The following is a 21,107-nucleotide window of genomic DNA, read 5'->3' on the forward strand; positions in this document are numbered from 1 at the left end:
CAAAACATAATTATTATTTTTTACCTTAAATGATAAATTTTTCATCAGTTCAAACTTAACCACAAAGTTGTAGTATTACTACTCCCTATTAAATAGTTAAATTTTTGTTAATCGTACTAATACTAAATAATATAAACAAATACCTCATTGTTGTCAATACATTAAAATAACTTGTTTACAGACTTTATGTACAAACCTTGCATATAAAATTTGTGGCTCTGTAAACAAAATGGGTTAAGCATGAGTGGCAAAAATGACACAGGTTTGACAACATCCGGACAAGTAGCTAGCATGTTTCAAAATAATTCTTCGAAAACTTCTAAAATTACTACCCCCAAAACTACTGCATTGACTAATGTAACAGCAAAGACGTACAAAAGTACAACATGCAGGTGCGGAAAAATGTTCTTGAACGGCACAAGGTACATGGACGATAATGATTGGAGTCTGCACTGTGGTCTAGACTTCACTTGTGGAACTGTAACAGATCGTAAGGGTGTAAGTGTAGACAATGAACACTGTATCAAGGAATACAGATACAATGTAAGTTTTTTTGAATACTAATTAATTAAACACTTGAGTTTCATGTAAGTTACTAAACACAAATTTAACTATTATAAAGTTTTTCCTTGATTTGGTAAATAAAAAATTATTTAGTTCTATGCACTATTTACATAGAAGTTGTTAATTTTGTTTATTTATAATCTTACTATTGCTTTGATTTTTACAAACAGAACCATGAAATTTTATGTTAATTGAAAAACATCTTGGCATTACCCAGTATGCAATACTTACAAAATAATTGTTTATTGTTTATACATTTATTTACAATTTTATTGTTAGTATTTTTTTTTAAAGAAAATAGTTTAAATATTTAAAATAGTTTTAAATATTTTTATTTTAATGGTATCTTTTTGTAACTATTTAACGGCATAGGGGGAGTCCAACATTTTTTTTACTAAAATTAATATTTCATCTTATATGAAAGCTTTAAGTACAAACTACAAGCTAGTTTTTATAGAATTAAGAAATCTTTTTTAACTTTTGAGATATTGTAATTTCTATAGGAAGCTACGGATACAAACATATGGACCGCAATTTTTTCAGGGTCCATTTTCTTTGAAATTTTAAAAATCACTAAAAATCTATCTTCTTCTTCATTTTTTGAGCTAGAGACCTAAAACTTTCAGGAAACATTCCTTTTATAATTTGAAAGACTTTGAATGGTGGAATTTAAAAAAATATTAAAATATAAAAAATTTATATAAAAAATTGGGTAGTTTTTTTAATAAAAATTTAAAATTTTTATAAATTAAAAGAATATCGCATTCAATCTTTTTAAAATTTAGTAATACACTTTCTGTGAAAATTTGAAGAAGATTGCTTAAAAAATGAAGGAGGAAATAGATTTTTAATGAAATGATCTTTTTGTTTTTAGTTTGAGCCTTCCATATGGAACGTATTGAGGTCCCAACTTTGATTGCTTATATCACAAAAATTACTTTGAATTTTTTCAAGCGGTTTTAGCTGTCTGATAACTCAGATAAAACTCTATAAAATAAGATCAACTTGTAAAAATCAAGGTGGACCCCCCTATGCCCTTAACTTATCTTTCAGCTACAAAAACATTTGAATGTTTTCTAAATATTAATTTCCACTAACAGTACTTTTGGTATAGTGGTCATATTTTTCACCAGGAAAAGGAAAAACACATGTATTTGCAATTTTTTTGTGCCGAACTAGAAGATTTTGGACACACTTGTTCTGAAGACGATAGGACTTGGCTAGGCACATACAAAGATCTTTACTGCTGCAAGGGGAAAATGTGCAATGATGTCACGGTTCATGATGATAATTACAAGCAAAAAGTTTTGCACTCATGCCAAAAAATTAATACAGAGAGGAAAGCAGATTCAGAAGAAGTTATTGATTGCTCATTAGTAAGTTGATTAAGCATTATGTTTATGACTTTTATATTAGTTTGATACTTTAAATTTTTATTTGATCTACTGTTATCTAAATCATTAGTTGCTCAATATTATTTTATTTATTAGTAAGAATGTAGAGAAAACCTTTATTTTAAAACGTGAGTATTATAGAATATTATACCTTTGTATACTGTTTTATAGGTTAAGTCTATATTGGAAGCTTGTACTTGATCAATTCTTTAATTAAGCAGAACATTCTTCAACTAGTTTTTATAAATAAATTTTGCTGCATTTAAGTGGTCAATTTTACCTTCTTTTTATTTGATTAATAAGTATAAAACTTTATATATCTATATAGATTAATTTGTATAAAACATGAAAAGTTTATTACTTTTAAGGCTAAAATAAAGCTAAGATTCTTCCGACAATTATGGTTTATGAATATTTGTCTTTAACTACTGTACAAAATTTTGGTAAATTAAAAATAAAATTAACCTAAATACTTTAAGCTTTAGCTACATTAGAGAAATAATTTAAATTAGTTTGAAATGTATCAAAAAATCAAAGTCTACATAAGTGTAGCAGGTTTGCTTTATACTGCCTGTTTCTGAAGTATTGTAATCATCTTTATCTAATACTTTTATGTTGTAAATAAAAAAATGCTTATAAAATTTCCAGAATAAAGTATAATATTATTTTAAATGTTTAGGTCTTAGTTTTGAAGTTTTTAATATTTTTTATTTATGAGGATGATATAACTTTTATTTTTTTTATATTATAGGTTTTAATGTATATCAAAAAACTAAATAAACTATCAAAAATTAAGAATTTAAATTTTTTATTCTAAGGTTGAAACACACCTTAAATTACTTTTTCTCTAAATGTTATTCAAGTTGTGTTTAACAACAAAAGCTTTCACTTCAAACTAAACATTTCGTTTTAAATTTGCTTAAATGTAGTTAAAATTTATGATTTAAGTTTTTCTGTAGACTTAATTCTTACAATCAGTTAAGTCTTATTCATATTGTTTTTAAAATTTTATTGTTGACAAAAATTCATAACATATTTGTTATATATTTACTGACTATTTTTTAATAAAATGTTAAATTTATTTTTCTACTGTTGGTATCTACAAAATTTACACATATTTTTAAGTATATTGTAGTTTATGTTTACTTAATACCTGATTTTTTTTTAGATTTATTTTTTTCACTAGTTTTTATCTTATAAATAAAAATTTTAGGTTGAAAGAAACTTGAAGTTCCTTGACCAAAGTTCTGAACCAAGTAAGCATTAAACTTATTTTGTCTAGTTTTATCAAGATAACCATGTGTTCATAAATTTTAAAATCATCTTAATTTCAATATAAAAGTGTTAGTACAAACTTAACTTAACATAAATGGTAAACAAAAACACTATAAGAACAAAAACAAAAGTATACTTAATTAGCTTAAAGGTACAAATTTTTTTATTTACAAATTTAAGTAAAATTTTCTTAAAACTAGTAATTTTTAGCTATAAAGACTTTGAGTTCTTTAGTATATATATAATAAAAACAAAGATGCCTTTTTTCAGGTATTAACTTTGGAATTTTGTTTGGTAAGTTGAGTTTGGTATAAATTGTACCTGACTATTATTAATAAGTTTTTTTTTTAATTTATTGATAATAGTAAAATTATAACAAATTGTTTAAAATATTTTTTCAAACTTAAAAAAAGTATTGCTATCCTATTTTAACATAAACCTCATACAATGAAAGTATATAAACTATTTTTTTAATTTTTTAAGGTTTAAGAAAATTTTACACTATGTAAAATTTGAAATCCTGTGACTTCAGCCATATATAAAAGAAATCTAACTTTGACAAAAATATTTAACAATTTTTAACAAAATTTGACTAAAAAGACAATACACAGTAATTTTAGTTTAACTATTCAAAATATGAATTTAAGTGTTTGTTAACAAAAGATCCTAGTGAAACAAGTTCACTGGAATATGATAAAAACAAATTATACAAAAATAAATAAAGGAAGATTACTGTATAATTTGTTATTAACAAATAAAGTTTATAAATTTAAATGTATAAACTGACTTTATTTTAAAAAGTCTAATTTTTTGAAATTAATATTAATATTTTTTCAATAGTTGTTTTTATTTCTAAAGAATTACCTGAATTAAAAAGTTTAAACCATGATATTTATCAACAAAGTTTGAATTTGCTGATTTAAGATTATGTTTTTACATTAAATACTTCTAAGTACACTCTGTAAATTGAAAATAATTTTGTACATAAGAATTTAAGATTGTAATGTTTTAAAGTAGTTCCTTAGCAATTTTTTATGTCTAAATATACTCAAGCAACTTGTCAACAATATATTACTGAGAGTAAATACTTAACTCTCTTAACAATTTTTTTCAAGATCTAATAAGCATCACCTTTTATTTTGTTTTCACAAAATGAAAATCGTCATTCTTCAACAGGGTGCCTCGGTTTCGTGTTCCTGATAATTGCAATCATCTTCGGTGTCAGATACTTCAGAAAGAAGAGAAGGGACAGTGGTAGCAGTAGCGATGACAGGCCCGTTTTTTACCAAGCGGTCAACAACGAAGAAAGACCAGGTGGCGGCATAAGTTTGTTCATTTAACAGTTTGTTTTATTTTGGTTTGGCACATGTTTTGTTTTGTGAATGTAATTCAAATCTGTGTACTTTTTTAGTAAAATCGTGTAACAGCTCATTCTAAGACAATATGTTTTTTGAACTGTTTTGTAAACACATTAAACAGCATTTTAATTCTTTATAAATTAACTTTCACTATCCAGTTTACATAAATTAAGTAATATATGAGTTAGTTTTCTAGCAACTACCAGTTTGCTATAATTTAAAAGTTAATAGAAAATGTTTTTAGTTTACTTCAGTATCCACTTTTTTTGTAAAAACTAAAACACAAGGCTGTTGTTAAAAACTTCTTTAATAATACCTTAAGTCCAGGTAGTTTCAAACCCATTTTGTATTTTTATTCAACCTTGTTTTATACATTTATTAAAATATATTGTTTTATATCTTAACTTCAAAGTGTTTTAAATTATCATTTTCGATTCCATAAGTCCAGATAGCTGCAAATATATTTTCAGTTTTGTATTGAACCCTGTTTAAAATTTTAATATTTAATAAAATTTTCTATCAAAGTTCCTTTCTCCAGATTGGACATCAAGTGGTTCGGGATTGGGTAACCCCCTTCTAATAAGCAGAACCGTATCCAGGGAAATTAAAGTTGGTGATCAAATCGGCAGTGGAAAGTTTGTTTGTGGCAGTATGATATAAAATATTTTTTAACAGTTTCTGCAATGTTCATGTAAATTTTCTCAAGTTTATATATAAATATATTATCTTTTACAAACTTTTTCTTGCTAAAGTTTTACCTTGTTACAAATGTGAAATATAAGAAATGTTTTGATGACTACAAGTTTTAAATAAAAATCAATGACTTAACTGTAAAAATATTTTCAACTAATAAAAAACTTATAATAAAAATTCAATTGAAAACTATTTTACAAAACAAAATTTCATGAAAACATTGTGGAAAAAAAACATTATTACAATAACTACCTTTTCATATGCTAAAACAACAAACAGAACTTACATTTTCTTCTATAGTAAACTCTTTTCTTATAATTAAAAAAATATATTTATCAATTAAAAAATATTTTCAAAGGAATGGAGAAGTGTACAAAGGAATGTGGAGGGGAGAGTTCGTTGCAGTGAAAAAGTTTTCTACCAGGGACGAGCAAAGTTGGAGAAGGGAGAGTGAAATATATCAGACGACTATGCTCAGGCATGATAACATACTGGGATTCATTGCAACTGATAACAAAGGTTTGTATAAAATAAATAAAATTTAAATTGTTATTTCAGACAACTATATTCAGACATGATAGTATATTAGGATTGATTGCTGATTATAAAGTGAAAATTATCCAACAACTATGCTCATACATGACAAGATAGTAGAATTTATTGCTACTGATAATAAAGGTTTATGTGAAATCTATTAAACTATAACATGAAATATATAGGACAATAGCAAAAATACAAACGTTCTATAAAAATAAAGTAAAAATAAAGCTTGGTTACTTTGCTGTAATATGATGTTTTGACCAAAATGCTTATAGTAGAAATTATAATATCGTATTGAAGACTTTACACTTAAGAATATTATATTCATGGAAATAGCAAACTCTCAATACTGCTTAAATTTTTTTTAATTAAGTAGCTTATTTATAATTGTTTAGTTTACTTTTGAAGTTGAAGATCTAAAATCTCATATTTAAGCAGACTTAGAAATATCTTAAAAACAAACTTAAAAATAAAATTTAAGCAAAGTTTAAAAATCAAAATTTAAAATCCCACATATCAACACAGACGTAGGAATATGGACAGAGTTGTGGCTGGTGACGGAGTACCACCAGAGGGGCTCCTTGTTCGACTTTCTCACCAACAACAGTGTCAGTTTGGGGGAATCCCTCAAATTCGCCTCCTCAATCGTGGCGGGAATTTGCCATTTACACATGCCCGTTGCTGGTACTAGAGGTGAGGGGAAGTTAAAATAAATGAGTTTGCTTATTAGTGAGTAGATTTTTAAATACAAAAAATAACCTGAAAACCTACTTTACTTTTTCTCTTACCTTTTTGTTATAGGTATGAGAAATGAATATTTTAGGTTTTAATACACAAAAAAAATTAAAACCCTTAAAAATCATATTTCACAGTTTAAAGTGTGGAAACAATAACATTACGTATAAAATGTTTGATGAATATTCTTTAAGATTGTTTTCATAATGTTTTAAATTACATGTATAATGACTAATAATTAACATTTTTGTAATACTGTATAAATATGAAAGTTATTTAGTTCTGATTTTAAAATCTAAAGAGTGGCAATTATATACGACAGCAAACAAACGGTTGTTAAAACAGGTGTTTTTAATTATGGTACTTAATGAGATGTGAAGCATTCTTTAGTCAATTTTAGTGAAAATAATGCCAATTAAGAGGAATTTAAATAGTTGAACAATATTTCCTGAGGCAAAAAAAAATAATTTACAAAATCTTGAAAACAAACTGTGATTGATGTCTTCCTGTGAGGTCCTAAAACTAATAAATTAAACAGACAGTTGAATTTTGTTAATTAAAGTTTACTAAAATTGACAAATTTAAGAAACAATTGAAAGTTTTTTTGTCTAAAAACTATTTTAAAGAAAAAATATTCAAATTCTACTTTATAAAGTAACACAAGTAATTATAAATATTCTGTAATCATATGATACTTTTTTAGTTAAATCTCAAATTTTTAGTTGAATTTTTGTAAAAATCTTCAAAAAAATTGTCAAAGAATATAATTTTCAGTTTATAATCTTTTATTATATATATGTTTGGTTGATCATATAACAAATTTCAAAAGTTTAAAAATATATTTAAAGCAAGTAATTTTAGAGGTAAAACCTGAAAAAAAGTAAACAAAACAAGTTTAAAGTTATAGAAAATATTTAACATCAAAGCGAAAAATTCGTGATTAACTACAACTAAAATAATTGTTAATAACTAGTACCACAAAAACAGAAACTTTTTAGCCAACTTTATTTAATTCATGCTCAGTTTCTATATGAGTAGGTATTATCGTAGTTTTGTTTCCTAATTAACTATCGATTTATTGATCCCATCTCTTTATTTTTCTTTGTACTTAAACTAAGGTCCATTGCTATGTTCACAATACAATTTTTACAAATGATGTTATCAGTTTTTTTTTTCTAGAGTTTTAGAGCAAAGTGGTAGCTTAAAATTACATGGATTCGTTTGAATCAATACACTTCTATACTAATAACTTTTAAAACAAGTTTTTAGTTGTGTGTAATTAAACAATTTTTGTATATATGTGCTGTACTTCAACTGTAAAAACTTTTAACTTCAACTTAAAATTTAATGATTTGAAATGAAGAAGTCAATTTTAGTTGTATTAAAATAATTATTGTTTTTTTTTTCTTTTCCTATCCAATATTAAAGATTGTGGAAAAATTTTCACATGTAAACTACTTCATTTAAAAGTACATTCATAGTTTTAACGTTAATGAAAATTGCTTTAGATTTTTTCAAACATGAATAAAACAAATCAGTGTATTTTAATTATAATATACTCTTTTTGTATAACAAATTTCCTACTGTTAATTTTAGTATCTTAATGTTATAACTTTTTCATTACAAATCAACACTTAAGTAATGCGTTAATGCTAAAACGCAATAAATAAGCAAAATTATTCAATCTTTCTGAGAAATATTCATCAATTTTTTGAAATTTACCTCAATTAAAGTTAAACAATTTGTTCCAGGCAAACCGCGTATAGCGCACAGGGACATAAAGAGCAAGAACATCTTGGTGAAGATGAACGGAGAGTGTTGCGTGGCAGATCTGGGACTTGCTGTCAGTTACAATGATCACGATGACACAGTTGATATGGCTGAAAATCATAGGGTTGGAACTAAACGGTGATTTGTTTGTTTGTTTTATTAATTTGCTTGAAATGAACGGTAAATTACAATGACAGCTAATTCTTTCTGTTGTTTTTCTTTTTTTTTGGTGGTTGTGTCAATATAGCTTAAAATCACAGGGTTGGCACTAAACGGTTTGTTTGTTTTGTTTATTATTTAAATTGTTACTGTAGATATGGCTGAAAATCATCGGGTTGAAAATTTATAATAATTAATTCGTTTGTATGCTTATATATTTATTTTATTATAAATTTAATGACAAGTTACGACGATCATGATGTTTAATTGTTTTTTATTTATAAATTGATTTAGTATTTATTAGAATATACACTTTTTTCTTAGTTTTTTTGTACTTAAATGTAAAGCAGTAAATAACTTTACAAAAATAAGTAAGTCATGAAAAATTTACTGTTATATCAGTCTATAAAAACATTTTTATTCATATTCTTAGTTTATATGTTCACTGGCTTTATTTTGTTATGGAAATTTAATTTTTCATACTTTTTAGTAATCTAATATGTTTGTAATTTGATGCTGTCAAGCAGTGGCGTCGCGTGGTATTTTTTTAGGTGGTGCAGAATTAAAAAAAAAATCCCCTTCTTTAAAACTCTTTTTTTTATCTGAAACAAAGAACTTTTTCTACAACAATTACATTAAATTGCTAATGTAACTTGGGAAATTTTGTTTAAAAATAAAACATTTATTTAAAAAAAAATATTTAAGAAAATAACTTTTTACAGATTTTAAAAATTCAATAAATTTTTTTAGATATAGCTGGACAAAGTCAAAGGCAATAAAAGGTTCCTTATAGGAGGCACAAACTAAAACAGCGCTTAAAAAAATGTTTTACCCCCCCCCCCCCTTTTATGCCCTTAAAATCTACTTTAGAATTATTTGACTGAAATTATTTTATAAAGTTTTAATTTAACTACAACTCATCTTTTATCAATATAAAAAATTCATATTAACTTTTGAGATATGGTAACTCACAGTCAGAGGTACAAAGGAATCCTTATTAATATAATATAAACTCAAACAAGAAATAAATCAAATCACTAAAATCATATCTTTTTTTTTATAAGTTGGCCTCAAAATCTTTAGATGTTTCTTTTACAAAAATAAAACAAATTGCTGAAATAGATATTTAAAACACTAAGAAAAAAAAAGTTATAACAAAAGTTTTTTTTTGTATATATAAAAATATATATTGATACTTAAAAATTTAAAGTTTCTCTTCAACAAAAGTAAACAAATTTTATAAAACTTAGGATGAAAAAGTTTGATAAAAATTGCTTTAAGATTGATGGAGAATATAGGTTTTCAGTAAAATTGTATTCTTTTGCTGATTTAATTTGCTCCTTATATAATAAATCATTGTACTCTCTGGCTTTGACCGGTTGTAATTAAAAGTTTAATTGGAAATTTCAAGTTTATTAAATAGTAACTATTATCTTTTTGAAAAAGTTAAAATAAGAACAATATGTAAAAAAGTGCCTATAAACCTTCCCCCCCCCCTTACCCCTCACTATTTTGCACTTATTTTTTTACAAACATTAGGATTTTTATTAACTTTTTTTCTAATTTTAATGTTTTTTTTTGAGGTTTAAAATTCAATAGTTTAAAAGGGTATCTTTTCTTTATTTAATTTTAATATGTTTCTCATTTTGATGACAGTATTTTTCTCAGGAGCTCAATTTTTTTAAGTTTAGTTGGTGAGGCTGTTGAACTTTTAAAGAATTTTAAAGATAATTTATAAATAAGTAACCCTTATAGCAGTAAAAAATTGGTTAGTTAGTTTTCATGTGGCCATAGGGGTAAAACGAATATATTTTAATTTTAGATAAGCTTGTTATTTTCAGAGTAAAAAACTAAAACTGCTTTAGTCAGCCTGAATATTTTTATAATTTGGTCTGTTTTAATTTATCTTGGGTCATCTTGAGTTTTTAACATTTCTAAGTTATCCTGATTATGAGGCAAGGCAACCATGTTTCAACAATTTTATCTAAAACTTCTGCTTTGTTTATGGAAAAATTAAACCAAAAGTAGACTAAATTTTCCTAAAATAGTAAACTACTGTAAGTAATCAAAGTTTCTAATTAAGGCTATTTACTTTATTTAAATATGTGACTGTTTCAATAATACTAGTTTTCATTTAATATAAGTCTAAATTATTTTTCTAGTGAACTAGAAGTTAATATTAAACTTCTTTTTTTTTTTCAGAATTTAAACTTTAAATTTAAATATAATTTAATTAAATATTTTATTAATTTTATGATAACAATAATCAATTATAATTAAGTTTATGTATGCAGATTAAAATAAAAATCAAATTTCTTAGACTATAGTGATTTAAGGTTCTTATCTTTTTTTTTTCAAAACATTTAATTCATGACAAGTTTTGTTCTTTTATTGTCCAGTTTTAATAGAAGTGATATGTTATATTTAAAAAAACCATGTGGGTATATAAACTCAAGTTTAATCCTTTGCAGTAGCTTAGCTTTGTTTTTATTTTATGTTTACAATAGCTTGTAGATGACACTTAAGCATGTCCTGTTTTAGGGAATTTTCAACTTAGTTTACTTACCGCAAGATATTGATTTTGCGGTAATTCTTGAAGAAATTTTGCTTTTTTGAGTTCATTTGCGGCAGTCAGCTAAGAGTTTGCGGCAGTGAAGTGGGCAAAATGGTCGTTTTCAAAATTGGAGTTTCAAAAGAGATTTCGTTCTAAAAAATAACGAAAACGTTATAGATACTTTTTTTTTTCTTACAAAATTTCAAGGTGGTGCAGTTGCGGCAGTGCAACACCCCACGCGATGCCCCTGCTGTCAAGTACAGAAAAAACAGCGTGAAAGCTGAGAAAAACGTTTCAAAATATAAATAAATCATAATCTTAGATTTATATACTTTATATATATTCACATAAAATTATTAAAAACAAAATTTAAAAAAAATCGCCTAACTTGTATGTTTACCAGCTTTTAAAACAATTTTTGTGTAAACATTTTATTCAAACTATTTTATTAAAAAAAAATAGTAAAACAAAGTACAAAATAAGTTTGAAAGTATATAGTTCTCCTCATTTATGAGCCAAATAATGTTAAAAACAACAATTTATCATTTGATATAAAAAAAGTAGTTCAAAGGTGATGATAAATATCTTCCGAATTTTTACAACATTCAAAAATAACATGCTATTTTATTTTAGTTTTATCTTGTAAGCGAATTTATTAAATTATATGCTTTAAGATAAAACATGGTGGGAAAATTGTGTTCTTTTGATAAAATTAACTCGATAAGAAATACAGTTCCAAGTAAAAGCTGATAATACTTAATCAATTATGATAATACTTTATTTTTGAAATACTGCAACTAAATTTAAAATATATAATTTAATAAACGCGTTTAAACTCAAAATCTTATTTAATTTTTTTTAAATGTAAAAACGCCATAAAAGTTATAAAAAAGAACTTATAATAAAATTTTAATACGGTTAAAAATCTTTATCGTAATTTTTGGGAAAAAGTTAGAAAAACTTTATTATTGCAAACACACGCAATAGTATAATCAAAATGTTATTAAGAACAGTTATAATTCTGTGAAACATTATAAACTTTAAAACAAAGACATTCAAAATAAAGTTTTAAACAAGCATAATCGCAGGTACATGTCACCAGAGTTGTTGGAGGGAGTGATGGATATGAAGCAGTTTGATAATTTTGTGAAATCAGATGTTTACTCGCTTGCACTGGTGTTGTGGGAAGTATTCAGCAGGGTTCAAATACAAAGTGAGATGTTTTGTTTAAAAGTTAATAATTGGTATGCAACTTTAAAATGGAAAGCATTGAAAATGTGTAAAAAATAAAATTTGGTGTATTTAAAACAATGATAAAAAAGTATGTGTTTTAAATATAGCTTTTTTAAAATATAGTAATTATGCTTTAATGTAACGATTAAGGGTAAATGATTTTATGTATAAAAAAGTAAAAAGTTTATTTCTTTACATTTTTTCAAAGCATCTTTTACATAATAATATAAACAGCCTCAAGGTAAATTTAAGAACTTAAAATGTACAACGAATTTACATACTACAACTTGCAATTTCAAACGAAGTGTTTAAGAAATTTCATTTATAAATTTTTACATTATTTATAGATTTTAAAAAAAATATCAAAGGTTATATATCTACCAAACTAATACAACATTAAAAAACATTCTACTAGCATTAAATTTTAGTATAAAATTATCAAAACACATTATTTACTATAATATTAAGTATAATATTAACTATAACAGTACGTTAAATTTCGATATTGATAAGCATTAAATATAAGTCATTTCAAACTAAATTTAAATACTATCTAGACAGGCTAAGTATAGAAACAAGTTTTGTAATAGTTAATTAATTAGGTCATTTAAGTTCTAGTACGTAAACTAGTTGTTTGAACAATTGTTATGTAACAATTACTGCAATCGAATTGTTTTTATTTAGTTAGTACGTGTAAAAAATTAAATTATTTTTCATTTATAACTTTATTAACTTGTTTATATCGGAAAAAATTATGATTTTCATGTTTACAACTGTATACAATGTTATAAATTCCCAATCAAGTTAAAAACAAACTAAGTGTACTTTTTTACATTTAAATAAAATTTAGTTATTCAATTTAAGATTGTTTGTGAAAATGTTTCGCGAAACTGTTTTTGTTATAAATTAAGCTTTAAGAGTTTTTTTTGTAACTGAAATAAAGAAAAATTAAGTTCTTTATATCATAATTAATTGATTATATCCCTGTCACAAAAGATTTTTTTAATTTGTGGTTACTTTTGATAAAAATACTTTAGTTTTTGTTGAAGTTAATCTTAAGTTCCCAGACCGCAGCTTTTTGTTGTGTATTTTTAGAAATATTAATTAATTTTTTATCAACATTTTCTTTTCATCAAAACATAAAGCTAATTAATGTGATTACCTCACTAAAACAACACAAAACAATTATCAAATTAATTTAATATATCAGGTATTAATTTAGTTTTATTCATAAGAATTAATGAAGCTTAAAGTTACAGCAATCAATGAATTTGTTTTAATAACATTAAAACTTATTTATTGATAAAAAGTGTTTTCCCATCACTGTTCTGCTTTGCGCTACTACAATAAAAATTTCAAAGTATCTTTCTTATTAAGATTTACTTTAGTTTTCTCTTAAAGACTAATGATGCAATAAGTACAGCATTCAGTAATTTTCTAGCTAATTTGTACCAAAAACACAAGAACTTGTAAGTTTTTAAGATGAAAAATTCCCACCGCGTTCAACTCCTTTGAGCGCGAAATTTCACAAAACAAAACTAGGTCAGATAACGAGAAGAGAAAAGAAGGGAGTTTCAAGTATTTGACCTACTTGTTCGATGGTTTGCGCGCGCTTATTGTAGTGGAACTTGACCTAGTTAATTTCCGTTGCACTTGACCTCTCACCCATTTATTTTTTTTTGTTACGTAAAAGCTCGATAACACAAGCTGCGAAGAAACTCAAACTCGTTAGCAATTCTCTGCGGTCTATGAAAAGGAAATAAAAGTTTTTTGTAACTGATATAAAAGTCTTATATCTGATTAATTATTCAAAGGCAGTTTCAATTTTGACCTTATTGTTTTTCAGTTGATGCTGAAAGTTTGGCAATGTTTGTTAAAGAAGTTCTGCGCAGAAAATACTGTTTTTGTTTTTAGTAAATCTTTTAATGCTTACCGTTTATAAATATATTTAATTTAACCTCAAGTAAATGTACAATATTTTGTACTAACATAATAGTCCTCTTTTAATTTAAACTAACGTTTTTATTATTACTTCATTGTATAAACAAGTAATCACTCATCAATTTTTTTGTTTTTCAAATTTTGAATACATATGTTATATAAAGTAATTTAACAAATACTAGGCTTATAAATACTTAAACAAATAAAAAATAGGTTTTTTGAAAATAATTATTATTTCCAACCTCATTTCATATAGACAACGATTTTCTAAAGTTGGAAATATCGCCCCTTGGAATCAATAAAAAATGAGGAAATAATTTGATAGTTAAGGGGCGATATCTAATAAGAGGGCGATTATTTTTTATATTTTTAAATAGGGAGTTATTATGAAAGTGAGTTTGGGAAATCCTGTTCTAAACAATATAACAACTTGGCATTTCTTTAAACTTTCAAGAACTTGAAAGTAACTTGGGGTTGGCCATTTTTATTCTTAAAAACTATTATGTGTATTGAGGTTTTATAATAATGTTGTTTTTATTCTTAAGCACTTTTATGTGTACTTGGGTTTGATAATAAAGGTTTTTAGTAGTTATCAAGCATAAGTTGTTGTTTTCCACTAATATGTGTACTTCAAAATTGTTTACATTCGTTAAAAGTTTTATATGAATCAATATATGAAGCTACTTGTATGGTTCATTTAATGACAACACTTGATGACGTTTAAAGGGGTGCGGAGCAACATAAACTACCTCAATTACAAGTTTTTCTTAAACTTTTATTTTGCAGTTATTACATAAATGCACGTATGAATGTAAAACAAAATAACATTTGAGGTTATTTAAATTGATCCGCACCCCTAAGACGTCATCACGCGTCGTTTATGTTATATACAGCAGTTAGTTTACGTTTTTTTTATAATGTACCAACTCAGTAGTAACTTGGCTTTTTATTTGAAGCAATATTTTTCGTAAAACTTTTTACATAACTTCAATTTAGCTCTAGATTTTATTTAAAGCAGGCAACAAAGTTTAATTTAGAATTCCTAAGCACTAAGTATGATTCCTTTTAGCTATAAGAAGACTTAGACATCATTTACATTAGTTCAGCGAAAAATATAAAGTTATAAGTAAAACTACTTTAACAGTAACCTGCATTCCACATATTTTTTTCAACTTTTAAGTGTAGCTAACAAACTTTTTTCAATACAGACACGCCAGCACTGGATTACAAGATGCCTTATGAGGATGAAGTGAACAGTGATCCTGAGATCAGCGAGATGAAGAACGTCGTTTGTGATCTCAAGATAAGACCTGGCAACAACAACTGGCCCCGGCATGCGGTTGTTTGATTCAGATATGTTTAATAAAACGTTTAGCTTTATAACTTTTTTAGTTTTGTTTCATGTTTTGTTAAATAAAAATTCCTAGTTTGTGAAAAATGTAAGATATTAAGTATTTCAAACTCCAAAAGACATAAACACTAAACTTTTTTATTTGTTTTTATAAGCTTTATGATTATTTATGTATTCTTAAAAGTTTTTGTTTTCCTTTGATGTACTAACAAAAGCCGTACGTTGTCAACATTTTAAATATAAAGTAGTATATATGTTGCAGACAAAAATTAACTTGAAATAAAAATCCTAAAAACACGTACTACTGAAATGTAATTTGTGCCATACATTTAAACTTAATTTTGATAACCAATTAAAGGACACACTAGAATTTTTTGAAACATAAAAAGGTTCATCAGCACATTAGTTTATAAATTTTCACACAATATTATCTGAAAGGTATTGGAGTCGGTGTGGAAGCTCATAGAAGAATGTTGGTCTGCAAAACCTTCTGCTAGACTCACTGCTTTGAGAATTAAGAAAAATTTGGCTAAAATACAAGAAAACTTCGCTGAAAACTCAAACAGTGTTGAAGAAGTAGCTTAAATTTAACGTGGTTTTTTACATTACGCTTGATGTTAAGGCGCATACTTAGAAAACTTAAAAATTTAAAAGTTTTAAAACGAAAAAATAGTTTAAAAGTAATACAGAATAAAAGTACTTCGAAATTAAAAAGAATATTTCAATTAAGAAAAATAATAATTAAAAAATACTCAGTAGAGTAATAAGAAAATTATTGATGCTAGTATGGCTGTATTTCACTTTTTTGTATAACTGTTCTTAAAAGTTTCACAATGATGACGAACTTGTTCAGATTTAATGTTTTGTAGTTTTCTCATGAAGCATGAGAAATTGTCTTTTTATGTCAATTTTCTTGCGGTATTCATGAAAACCTTGTAGAATCGTTCTGTATTTCTATTTCATTCAATGAACTAAAGCTCGCTATAGATTATTCTTTTGTAATACGTATTTTTTGTGTATTCTAAATTTTTACATAAAAACTTTTAATCATGTATTGTGTTCACAAGAGTTTTGAACTCTCTAAATTGTTGTTTATTTCAAGTAGGCCCTTAGCAAAATACATGTCTTATAAGTAAAGATTTTAGTCATTTACTTTTTGTATATAGTGTTTCAATTTGTAGCTTTAAGTTTTTATTCCCATTCTTCTCAATTTTTTTGTATATTTCACTTTTTCTGTAGTTTATTGCGTTTTATTTACACTTTCTGAAAGTTTTATCACTTAATTATGTATATCTGCTCTTGTAGTTTTAAGTAATCTTGAAACGTTTTGTATGAGAATGCATAACATGTATATATTGAACTATTTTTATTTTTACAAATGTTGTGTTTTATTGCAAATAAGTATCTTTATTTTCAATAGTGCCTCAATATTTTCAATAAAACTCAAACTCATTTTGTAAATAAACAGTGTTGCTAAATTACTGCACACCTTAATCTTAAAACTAAGTTACTAGTTATATTAAAAGCTAAGTTTTTGTTTTGATTTAATAACTAGAAATAATAAAAACAAATAGTTTACATAGTTTTCTATAAGTTAAATCATTAATTCACGCCCAAAATAACATTTAATAGCACATAATAAAGTATTTATAACTATCATTCGTTATCCTCCAAATAAGTCTTAAATCTTACTTCTTAAAGCTTAACTTCGATCACATCTGAGCATTTAGAAGCCTTAGTTTAAAAACTTTAAACATTTATTTGTACAACTATGTCGGCAAAATATAACCATGTAAACCTAAAATACAATGTTTTATTTTTGCTGAAAACCAAATTTTATTTCAAAAGTTTTAAGGAACAAGGGTCGGAAACCTACCGTCCGATAAGCGAAAATATGCGGCTCGAGGTGAAATTGAAGTTGAAATCATACTTTCAAAAGCATGAAATATATTTTTGTTGTAAAACCTTACAGTTAAACTCCGTTTTTAACACTATAACTGCGTTCCGCGATCAACTTTTTACGAGAAAGTTAGCTCATTATGTACTTCAAAAAAGTTTTTGACTTTGGACTATATTTGTATTTTTTGTAAAGGTTTCTACGTCATAATTAAAAACGTGTATATTTATGCTTGAAACTAAAGTGTTAGTTCAGGGGCTGGTAAACTGCGGGCCAAATGCGGCCCTCAAAGCTGAGATATGCCGCCCGCGAGGTAGTTTTCAGCTAAAGAAATACTTTCTTTAAATAATTAAAAATGTTTTTGGGGTGAAAACTTACTTTAGGCTCTAATTTAAGTAATTACTTGTGCTCTGTTATAGATTGTTTTGTAACATTGTTGGCTTAAAATATTATTTTGTTTATTGATTATTACAATCATTTTTAATGATATTCTTTTTAAACTGCGGCCCTCAAAGACTTTTTCTTATGTAGTGCGGCCCACGAGCAAGTTTTCTTATGAAAGTTGACCTGCGACTTATAAAATGCTGCCGACCCCTGCGTTAGTTGAAATGGAAAATATTGTAAAGTTTAGTCTATTAAGAGGTAAACAGGTATACAGTTTAAAACGCTTTTAAGACAACAGAATTCACATCAAAAACTGAATTAAACAGTAAAACATCACAAAAACATAACCATTTTAGTTGTAAAATTTCATGCCGTAAACACTACTTTGTTCACAATGAATAGTTTACAAGGTAGAACTTAACTTGCTGTAATGAATGTTTTTCTTGATACCAAAAATTCACTATGTTAGTTGTTAAATTATATTCCCCAACATGCAACTGTTTAGACTAGGGGTGAGAAACGTATATTGCCAATGTATATTGCCCGCTAAATGAAAATAACCAGCCCGCCATGTTAAGATTATTTCAAATTTAACACACAGTGCTTTTGACTTCTATTTACTTATGTAGACGTAAACACGCTTTTATCGTATTTAAGTGCTTTGTTTATAGATCTTAGTACAGCCATTATCCACGACTTCCAAATTATTGCCGACTGTTGGTTTAAAAGTTAACCTTTAAATAACTTTTGTAGAACAAAAATGTTTGGTTATATTTTTTCCGGCCACTCAAAATACTGCCGAGTCCTAGTTTAAAGCTTGTACGTATAACAAAACAACGAAAAGTTTTTATTAACATACAATTAACAATATTTTATGTCTTAGTTGTCCAAATAATTATAGTTATGCAAATTAAGTATTTTATTCGCGACCGGTTTCGGTGGCAAAAAATTGTAACCTTTTCAAGCAAAAATAAAATATCAAACTGTTATCCAAAACTGGTGATTTTTTTCTAAACTATAAACCTAAAAATGAGATATTAAACTTTAAAAATAACAAAAATTTACTGTACAAATAAATAATTCACAACTAAATTAAACATTAATTTCATTTGGTTTTAAAATAAAGATATTTGTTAAAAGCTGTCTAGGGAAGCCGATTTATTTATCTAAGCAAATGGGTTTTATATTATAGAAACATTATTAAAAGTTGAGTATGGTTTTAATTCATACGCAAAGGTTAAAGGCAGCGAAAGGTACGACTGAAAGTTGTTTAAATTTAGATGAAACGACCATTAAATTAATTTTCTGGACCGCCGACTAAAAACGTTGCCCACCCCAGTTTAGATGTACGATCTATGTGTTCATTTCGACAGTGAAAGTGCAACTTTGATTAACCAATGGGGAGACGTCAGCATCTAAAACGATTCCATTAAACAGGTTGTTATACTAAACAAAACGTAAACTATAAATAGCTACTAAAACCCGACTTAATGGCTTTAATGTTTTCCTTAATGTTTCAAAAAAGTTTACCCTTATAAGTATGTCGTAAGTAAACTTTCAAAAATAAACAAGTTGTTCATTCAAAATAAATGTCTGCTTAGTTAACTGTTCAATTATGAAAAAATTTATTTACAAGTTTTAAAACCAATTTTTCAATAATAAGTTTACAAAATTTACATAGCAAACATTAATTACTCTATAAAACACTGAATAATATTTAGTTTTCGGCTTGTAAGTCAAAATTTACACTAAATTTAACTGAAAACATGGTAGGACTTCCTTACAGTACATATATGTGGATAAGTTATTATATATCAAATAAAGTTAATTTTTCACTAAGCTTCTCATACGGTAAAAAAAAATCAATCGTTTTTGTATATTGCATAATATTGAAAATTTTCTCGCGAAAGAACGAATTGAGCTTCCAATAACAAACGCTGTTTAAAGAAACATGAGACCATCAAAAATAGGTGCACTGTTTTAGTAGCAGTTCTTTTGAAAAATCATAACTTTTGTTTTACTAATAAATTTAGGTATAAATGTTTTGTAGATTTTCATTTAGTAAAAAGTTTGCACTAGTTCTAGTAGTATCAAACTGTTTACTATCAGTAGTTATTTTTACTGTTGATAGTTAGGGTAATTTATAAAAATTCTATTTTTTAAGTGAGCAGTATGATTATGACGTAATTAATAATTTTTTTTAAGGTCTGCTTCGGTTCTCTAGAAATAACATGTGTAAAGTGTCATGCTTCTATTAATATCTCAAGATCGAATGACACATTTTGTTAAGCTTTTAAGCTAAATTTATGCAGCTTAAAATATCAAGTGACAAAAATTTAATCCTATTAACTAATTGGAAACAATAATTGCTTAATTGTTTCAAGTTATTGCAAGTAAATATCTAACGTGATTTATTTAGTTTTCAGACTTTTTCAACATTTATTATATTCACTTTTATTCTAAATTATACTTAATTGTTATACAAGATAACAAAAAATGTATTTTTTTGGAAACTATAAATATATACTATATAAAAAAAATTACATTGCAAGTCTGTTTTCTAAGATTTACTCAATAAAAAACTAGTTTAACACAAAGTAAGTAAGGTATTAAACCTCAAACTATTTATTTGAAAAACTGGTAACGTCTATTACCAAGCAAAAAATTTAAAAAATTTATTTTAAAGTTATCAAAACTATGAACTTTATTTTAATCGTCAACGATTGAAACCTGCTAAATAAAAAATTATTTAACATAAAATGAGTTCAGTTAAAACCTCTATAGTAATCTTGATAAACTAATGAAAATGTTACCAAGAAAAATTTTATGTAGGATTCAAATATTTGAATATTAATCGTCAACGACCAAAAAAAAAAGTATAAAAGTTTTTTTCAAAAGTTTTAATCGTCAACGACTAAAACAAATATTCAAAATAAAAAAATTCTCTTCATTATTCACTTCCTTACTACAATTCCATTGTTTCTGTCTTTGCGTCTGCGGTTGTCAAACCAGTTCTATAAAAATATTTAATTTTATTTTACTTAACAATATAAAAATTTTAATGACAAAATTTGTTTTACTTTCAAAAAAAAATTCATCAAAGTAACCAATGTCATAAAGTAATTGAGCTTTTACAAAAGTTTTGCTTTATTGTAGATTGTAATCTTAGCAATGTGTAAAACTATAAGCTAAATCAGTAATAAAACTTCAATGCTCGTTTTTCACTATTTAAAATAATAACCGTTCAGTACAAACACAA

At 25.7% G+C, this 21,107-nt stretch overlaps 1 protein-coding gene across 1 annotated transcript; it reads left to right on the forward strand.

Annotated features, from left to right (window-relative positions):
- Positions 1-240: 240 nt before the first annotated feature.
- Positions 241-16,152, forward strand: LOC145829008 (TGF-beta receptor type-1-like). Its single transcript, XM_082936750.1, has 11 exons — positions 241-543; positions 1,698-1,940; positions 3,172-3,214; positions 4,410-4,559; positions 5,130-5,226; positions 5,643-5,803; positions 6,350-6,517; positions 8,311-8,467; positions 12,131-12,255; positions 15,434-15,555; positions 16,006-16,152. The coding sequence occupies exons 1-11, from the start codon at positions 241-243 to the stop codon at positions 16,150-16,152; spliced, it is 1,716 nt and encodes a 571-aa protein (XP_082792876.1).
- Positions 16,153-21,107: the final 4,955 nt, after the last annotated feature.

This window comes from Thalia democratica, chromosome 2, assembly GCF_965202585.1.
Source record: "Thalia democratica chromosome 2, ktThaDemo2.hap1.1, whole genome shotgun sequence".
NCBI lineage: Eukaryota > Metazoa > Chordata > Thaliacea > Salpida > Salpidae > Thalia > Thalia democratica.